At 39.7% G+C, this 8,505-nt stretch overlaps 1 protein-coding gene across 9 annotated transcripts in view; it reads right to left on the bottom strand.

The window, feature by feature from the left end:
- Positions 1 to 1,054: 1,054 nt before the first annotated feature.
- Positions 1,055 to 8,505, bottom strand: part of SEPTIN11 (septin 11) — a 144,687-nt gene continuing 137,236 nt past the window's right edge. For 4 of the 9 annotated variants that reach the window (XM_036896813.2, XM_057502350.1, XM_057502351.1 and 1 more), the window contains one exon: positions 2,628 to 4,192. In XM_036896813.2, the coding sequence (XP_036752708.2) occupies positions 4,168 to 4,192 (25 nt within the window). In that variant the 3' untranslated portion in view covers positions 2,628 to 4,167. Of the gene's footprint in view, positions 1,490 to 2,000; positions 2,157 to 2,627; positions 6,413 to 8,505 lie in introns of those variants that run through there. The other 5 variants (XM_036896805.2, XM_036896803.2, XM_036896812.2 and 2 more) reach the window with 5 other exon arrangements.

Genomic DNA, 8,505 nt, shown 5'->3' with positions numbered 1-8,505 from the left:
TTAAAAAAAAAAAAACCTGCCTAATTTGATTTGTAAGTATTGCTCAAAAAATGTGTTTACAACCTGATACAGAATTTGTTTTTAAAATGATAGGGTAAATTGGTATTATTAAAAATAAATCCAGTTGTAATTAGTGATTACAGTGGTTTCACACAATAGGACGCTTGTTTTTGACTTACAATATTGATAAAAGGCCCTGCACTGGAGCTGGTTAAGGAGTCAGTGCCCACCCATCAAACCCCCACACCACTGGTCACAATCACTAGCAGATTTCTATCCTTACGGATAACAATGTACAGAGGGGATGACTGTTGACTCTTCTATTTTGATCATTTAATGGCTCAGAGGAACCTGACTTTATTGCATTTAATCATAGTCCCTTTCCAAGTACGGAAAGCCCCTTGCCAGCATGCTCATCAATTGCTCTAAATAACCTCTTTCTAGAAACTGAATGATTCAAGAGGCTGGACCTGTTACTTCACTTCACCTTTCAACAGAAGCATATGTTACTATTCTTAGAGGGGAATACTCCTAAGGATCTTCACCAAGGTAACTCATGCTACCACAAGTGTTATGACCCAGCTACTATGGGGCTGAAAAAAATGATGGAAATAAGCAAAGGCTGTAAACAAGTAATGAAATTAAAAGGTAACTTTAAAATGCATTTTCATGCTCTAAAATAGAAGTGAATTTGAATGCAAAGTTGCTCCTTGACTATGAAAACTGCCCCTAAGAGGTGACAGGTAGTAAGTGATGCAGCTCTCAATCTAGCCCATCACAAATGGGTCAGCATTAGAAACTACACTTCTCAACCAGCAGAAATGTGTGTTTGCGTGTGGGTGTATTTTAAGTGATTTCCAGCAGATTTTGTTTGCAGACATGGTGGAGAAAGCCACCTGGGTAACTAAGACAATTGTGGATCAGAATCAAGTTAATGATACTGTTGTCTGGGATAGGATATGTACTTGTTCAGGGTTCATTTCTCATGGTCCAGGACACAAAAACTCTGGACACAAGGTAAAGCAGAGCTTCACAATAAATAAAAAATCAAGAATGGGCCAAAAAGTTATTTTAAGGTATCTTTAAATATAAATTGAGTCCCAGAGGCAGAAAAGTCATCTACCCAACATTGGCACATTTCAAACATGATTAAGACTTATAGTCAAAACCCCAGTGACAGCAAAGGGATTTTTTTGTTGTATCTGAGATGAGAAAAACATCTTTAACAGAATTCTGCTACTTAAACTTGAGTTAAATTTCCCCTTGTGCTTAAAACTGGCATAATTTTGATACCAAAGCTAAGCATGAATAACCAATACATAAAACAGAATTGGCTAAATGGAAAATTTCTTTTTTCCGAAACAGAATCCCAAACTCAAAACAACTTATTTTAGGGATGCAGGTAACAGAAAAAGAGTCAAACAAAACAATTGTTCCTGATTTTAAAGGAAGGAGGCCCACTTCTCTCTCTCATGAGGCAGATGGTCAGCTGAAAAATAAAAACATTGTATCAATAGAACACTCCAAATTTAAAAATTGCAGCCATCTCTGTTCATGCAATATCAAATGTTAAAAAAAAAAAAAAACCCAAATCCCAAAACAACACAGAAAACAAAAGGAAAGAAAATGTTGCCCAGATCTTATGACCTGATTCATGGTTGAAGGTCCTGATGGGACCATTCAGAATGTCACTTATGGGACAGAAAAGTCTGGAGTTACCATGAGACCAAGATTGTGGACCCTGGAGGTGGTGGCCACCTGAGGTTAGGATACATGCTGTCTTCAGTCCAGGAGTTCTTGGAATAGCAGCTTCAAGAACACAACAGCTAAGCAAGAGGACCCCAACACATGGCTACCTTGGGTCTTGGCTCGATTTGTTTCACTCAATTTCCTTTTAAGTAGTATTAAGTATTACTGTTTTTTGGTAGTGAGAAGTCACTGTAGTAGCCACTACGAGCAAGTGGTTTGTAAACAGACATTGACAAATACAAACAGCAGTGCAATATTTGACCCAGACTTTTAAAATAGGAGGCGATGGTGGAAATGAGGTAACTCTTCCCCAACACGTGTGAACAGACAGCTCCTGCTCTTCTAATGCTCTATGTCCATTAGGAGAGAGTAGGGCTTGTCAACAGGATGGTTACATAAAGAAGAAGCTACAGAAGAGAAAAAAGAGAGGTTCAGATTCAAATTTGATTCTTCAAAAGACTCAAAGAAAAAAAAAGGATCTTCTCTACAATAAACTGTGAAAGACGAGCAGTATGTCAGTTACAGGCTTCATGTCTTTGCCATGGCTGGGGGTGAGTGGCATTGGCATCGGAGACCAGGGAAGAAGAGGATGTCTCAGCTGGGCCTCAGGAAAGTGTGGTGCCAGGGATGCTAATCAGAGCACAGGGGATGGGGCTGGGGGAGAAAGGGTGGCAGACACAGGATGTGTGAAGTTCAGGATACCACGTGGCAAGTATCTTGGAGAAGTTGGTGTTCCCCAGATAGCATCTGAAGTTCACCAGACAAGGAAGGAGAGCATGAGACTCTTTCACGCCTATTTCTTTTATCCAGTATTATAAGCATGTGTACATATGCATATCAAACAGTGACTAAAAGAATTCACAAAAGGGCACACAATGTTTGGGTAAAAATATATTTTCCCCCACTTTATATCTTGGCACTAGTGATAAATGCATAGGTTACCTGTCCACCCTTTCCTACCTTAACAGACACCAAATTACCAAGCATATTTGCTAAGTAATTACTTTCATACTTGAAAAAAATGATATGCTTCACATCGATTACAATTATTTTAGTTTTAAAAAAGACAAGTGTCTAACATGCAGCTTACATATATGACAGTTCTGCATTAACACTGAAAGTCAGTTACACAACAGTTTTAGAAACATATTGGTTATTTTCAAACAGCAAAATGACAATAATCTACAACTACAGTTTAAGGCATATCAGCATATTTTAAAATTAAGAAATAGACAAAGTTCTAATGCTGTTCACAGCTTAACTTTAAATTTATTTTAAAAATTCCCTTCATACCTACAAACAACCTATACTTTGTAGGTCCGCTAAATTTTAATTTCCACTCAAGAGTCATCATGTATGTACCCTGTCAATGAAACCAAGACTTCTGGAAGCTGAGACTTGACAATTTCAGACACTTGCAAATGGCAAAGCAAAGGGATCTGAATGGACAGTTGTGGTAGGACACACAGACAGCATGACATGGGTGGTAACAGCTGAACAACCTGATTCAGCAGTTTGCATGTGAAACCCTTACGGCTATGTCAAGGAAGTGAGGAAACCACGTCTACATGTTTGAGGTGCTCAAGATAGGAAGAATGAGTGCTATTGCTGGTGAGATTACAAAGCAGAGAAGGAATATAGTCAGTAACCTGTTCCCAGCAATATGTTAAATGTTCCCCTGGTTGAGATGCCTTTTCTGGACAAAAACTTTAACCAATTAATAAAGAGCCTAAACTGGAAAACATCATCTCTGAACTACCAATAAATTCTCAAATGCTTTTCCATCACATCCTATTGCGCAGTAACAGCACACACAACTGTTACTGGTATGTAATGTTCAGAAGTAACAATGGTCCTTATGGTTAAACAAAAGATGCAGTGGGGAGAGGCCAGCTAAAGGGGTCTGGCCAAAAAAATAAGAAAGGTCATCAGTAAATGCCGGGTGGTAGCATGAGGGAGAGACCACTAAACCCAAGATCACCAAAAAATAAGGCAGTCATAAAGGGAGCTAACAAAAAAATGTTTCCACTTGGTTTTCCCCAGTGGAAGGCAGTTTCTCATTCTACCTTTACTGACACTGTCAGAACCAGAGCCCCCCGTTCTCCCCAGTGATGCCCATGATGCTGGGTAGAACACAGGCTGCGAACAGTAATCTCTGACTTCCACATTAATATCAAGGGAGAGTTGAATTTGTATGTTTCTTGTGAAAAAGATAGAAACAGGGCCATTTAAAATAGTTTTTTTTTTTTTAACAAAGGCTACTCAAACCATTACCTCTGCCTCCCACTGAAAAGAAAAAAAAAATCCATCTATCCCATTTGTTTCTCTAATTTTAAGAAGTCAAAGATCTCAAAGGTTTTTACTACTGTACTTACATGCAAAGGCGAAAGCACATCCAATTAGATTTGAGGGTATCATTTATTCCGTGCAGAGCCAAGGGCTACTGTGAAGAAAGGCAGATACAGAAAGAAGAGAAGGGCAGCAATAACAAACCGCCGGGGCTGGGGACCAGGGACAGAAAAAAGGGCAGAAGCAAGGCATTTGAAAAAAAGAGCTTTTGTATGTTTCCTTTGACTTTTTATTCCCTGACTCTCCATATGATTTATTTTGCTGTGAGAACGTTAATGGAAAAAAGTTAATCATCTTGGAATTAAAGAGTCAGCTGGATGCCTTTCATGGCTAGGCTCACTTTAAAAAGGCTTTAGTGATGTATTAAGAATGGTAATTTTAAAGTGATGCATTTTTAGATGTTACAAATGTATTTTCTATTACAAAGCACAAAAATGCTCAAACAAGCAGCGGTTGGAGCAAGCATACAACACAAGTATTCAAGCTTTTGGCTGGTGCACAGCATATGAGCAAATGCGGCCCACGGTTAGAATTGGCATGCCAGCTACAATTTGGCTGCTCCATAGCTAGTTTCAGACTGGAATAATTAAAAAAACAAAGGCAAAAACAAAAACAATGGTCCAGTAGCTCTTTGGCCTGTCTTTATACCACTATGAACTGCTTCTAGTTTGAAGTTTCTATCCCAACTTAGTTTGGGCTTCAATGAAACTGATTTTTCGCTTTGCCTAATTAAGCCTCAATCTGTTTCTGGAAGACCATTTCTTCTTTCCCTAAGGGAATAGTTGAGAATGATAAGAAGGGGATAAAAAATATTTACTGCAATCCACTAGAGACTTCTTAATTTAAAAGAAAAAAAAAAAGGTGAGGTGTGTCAGGGGAGGAGCAGTGTATTCTATCCCATTTCCTCAGTGTGTGACTCGTGGGGGTCAGAAAGACAGTGCCGAGGTCAAGTTCTCTGGGGTTCCTAAGAAACATTCTTCTTTCAAGTAAACAAGACCACAGAGTCAGAGGGAAGGCAGGGAGGTGTGTATTGGTGGAAGGGAAGAAATCAAGAGGATGACAGGATGAGCCCCACAAAGGCACAGCAGAGATTAAGCATGCCCCCCTCCTACAAATGTGGCTGCTCTACTTCATTTGTTTATTGCCAAATATTGAGAGGAGACTAAGCAAGGAAACCCGAGGTGAAGCTGAATCTCTGCTTTCTTGACCCAGGTTTTGTCCTGTTCCTTCTCCCATTTGTACCTTAAAGTAACAAGGTCCCCTCCAAGTCAGGCTGCTGATGACACCCAGCTGGTCTCCAAAACTAGTTGTCTGGAAGGAATTTGCTCACTGTGTCCCTCAGCACAGCTAGCTTCCTCAGATGATTAGCACATTTTCATTTGAAAGGTTTCTGAAAATTTTCTCATGATTACTGAAAAATGTTATCAGAGGGACCAATATCCTGGAGCCAGTCATTAGGCCCTCTCCTCGGTCCCCTAAGAGCAAATTTAGGTGTGTTTTTATAAAAGATCTCTTATTTTAAGTATTAAGTAGGTTGTGGAAAGCCAACATCCATATATGAGTCTTTAACAAAGCAATGCTGTATGATCCAGTCTCTGAGGTGCTGTGAGAGGATCAAGGTTGCACTGATAGAATTGAACATAATCATAGTTTTCTTATTACGGTCCAATTTTGTGAGGATTTGAGAGATAGGGGTTCAGATACATTTTTAAAGCCATAAGAGGAGACAATCAGTCTGAACAGACCAACAACCCAGGCCAAATAATGGTATAATGATGAAAAATCCATGTGAGCGTGAAAGTCACATAAAGCTTACCCACTGTTCTGCCTATGTACAAAGCCACCCTGGTCTGGGGCAGGTGTGGAAAAGAGACAGACTGAGCTCAGCTTTTGCCATCACAGAGATGAGAAATCAAGAAAAGCTAGTTGTTGTCATGGCTGTTCAGGTTTATAGTTCAGCTGGTGAGTTTTCCTGTCAGACATTCATGTAGCACTTGAGCCCTCCTTCCCTCAGTCAAAAGCAACACACAAGTAGCAGGCTGCTCCCTGCTGCCGCTCTGAACAGGCACAGAAGGCAAGTCACTGACCTGGCAAAGGCAAAGCACAGCTACACATAGCTTCTGCTGTTACTTCCTTGTTCTATCATGTTCTACCACCCAACAACATTTAGCAAAATGAGTTAATAGTTATTGGTGTCTGGGGAAGCGTAAAAAAATAAAACAAAAGGACACAAATGGCAGAGATACAATATTACTGCAAAAGCAGGTGAATGCGGGACCATCCTTGGCTTGCCAGGCTTTATGTGAAGCTTGCACTGCAAGTTAAAAAACAAAACAAAAAAGTTAGAAATAATAACAAATAAGAAAGAAAAATTAGGAGCGCCAGCACCAGCATTTGGTGACTGTGAATGCTCATGCAATGATTATGGAATTGACAGAAATTAAAACCAAAAATTTGAGTAAGCTATTCTACATGACAAGCAAAGCAAAATTTTAATACTGAATTAAAGAACACATGGTTAGTTTCCACTTGCATGAAATTTGGAATTCACGAGTCACTTCTTGAAACCACTATAATGTTCTAGTGGAAGGATTTACTGTTTCATTTTCATTTTCTCAAATAACACAAAACCATTATTTACTAGATTTGGGCATCAAATGGGTACTGAATAGGAGTTGCATCCTCTATTTCTCAGCTGCTGGAGTCAGAGAATAAATATTCTACAAATGTCTTTGAACAATTAACTTGGGGATTAGGACACAGTGGATGGAGGACATGCTATTAATCTACTTGGGAAGGAAAAAAAAAGACAATCATTATATGGTTACAGCTACAGCAATGCCAGGAGCCTCCCCCTCTTGAAGGTACAAAGCAATATCAAATCCAAGACCCACATGGCTAAGTTTAGGCAAGTACAACATAAGCAACTTCATTCCTTACCAAGAATCAAAAAAAAAATTTTTTTTTAAGATGAGTGGGTGATTGTATAAAGTGTAGTTTTCAGATGCCAGGTACAGTTTTAAAATGATGGATTTTAAAACTTCCTTTTGGGATTGATGCATTTTAACCAGCAAATGCCTGCTGGCAATTGAGCAGTCTTCAGAAAAGATGAGCACCGTCTTCTAAACAACTTACCCTGGGGCAGTCCCACCACTGTAGCAAAGCTGCAAACAAGTCAATGACCTGGCAGCCAGAGCTGGTGGGAGGTGGGCTCCAGCTAAGGGCCATGTGGGGGCTAGTCTACTTTGTACCTTAGAAATGCTATGTGCTTTCATGCCACTACAGTCAAGGAGGAGCATAAAGCCTTACCTAGGTTAAAAAGGAAGCATGTCATTAGGATAGAAAAAACAATTTAAAACTATTAGAAAAACCAAGTTAAGCTCTAAGGTGGAAGCATGGCAGGTGAATAAATAAGCATTTCTTTTTACGTTATTATTTTTCCTAGAACAAAGCCAGCTCCTAAGTGGCATGTACGCTGGTGACTCCAGCATCTCCTCTAGCTACCTGAGGAGGGAAAGAGTCTCATTTACTCCACAGGTGCTGCTCTGGCTGCTGTCTTTCTGTGGGCCTCTCTAGCCAAAACTCTCCATGGGCAGGAAGAGGAGTGATTTTTTTTTTTTTACTTTTACATGTCAGCCTCCAATGGGCAGTTGCTTTCACTGTTCAAATCAAAGTGTAGAAAAGGGTAAGAACCTAGAAGTTACCCAAAACACCTGCCTCTGTCTGGCACAACACCTGGTGACTACTATGCACCAAATTAAGTCTAATTCCATTAATGATGAATGAGAATGTGTAAGTAAGGCTAAAATAGAGTTCCCATACACTTCATGTAAACTTGAAAAGCATTATATGTTGCTAAGGCCCAAAGCTGGGAAGAAAATAACCGACAATGTTCAAAAGGATAAGGAAAAGCCTCCCTACACTGGGAAGTCTGCTACCAAATAGACATTTTTAAATGGAGGCACAATACTGATCAGCTCTTAGAATTTTTATTGCTTAAAGGCACACCCATCATACATGAAATATCCTTGGAACATTGCTGGTCCTTATAAACATATTTAGTACTAAAACATGTACCTTTGTGCACATTCATGCTTAGGGTAGGAAAAACTTGACTTTGGGTTTCCTAAGCTGTGAGTCAGCAGCTTTTCCTGTTTCATTCATGCCTATAGATGTAGACAGACAAACAGACACACACACACACTCTTGAGTTCGTTTGGATCCACACACACACACACACACACACACACACTCACTCTCTCTCACTCTCTTTCTCTCTTGAGTTCGTTTGGATCCACAAGGATATGATGCCAAATGGCCTTCATTTTCTGTTCACTGGAAGAGTCCCTATCTCTGAATTTCTGCACGGAGAATGCCATGCAAATGCTGCATTAGTGACCAATACTT

The sequence above is a fragment of the Manis pentadactyla genome, chromosome 5 (genome assembly GCF_030020395.1).
Source record: "Manis pentadactyla isolate mManPen7 chromosome 5, mManPen7.hap1, whole genome shotgun sequence".
NCBI classification, from domain to species: domain Eukaryota; kingdom Metazoa; phylum Chordata; class Mammalia; order Pholidota; family Manidae; genus Manis; species Manis pentadactyla.
This window is presented reverse-complemented; position numbering and strand designations above follow the sequence as displayed.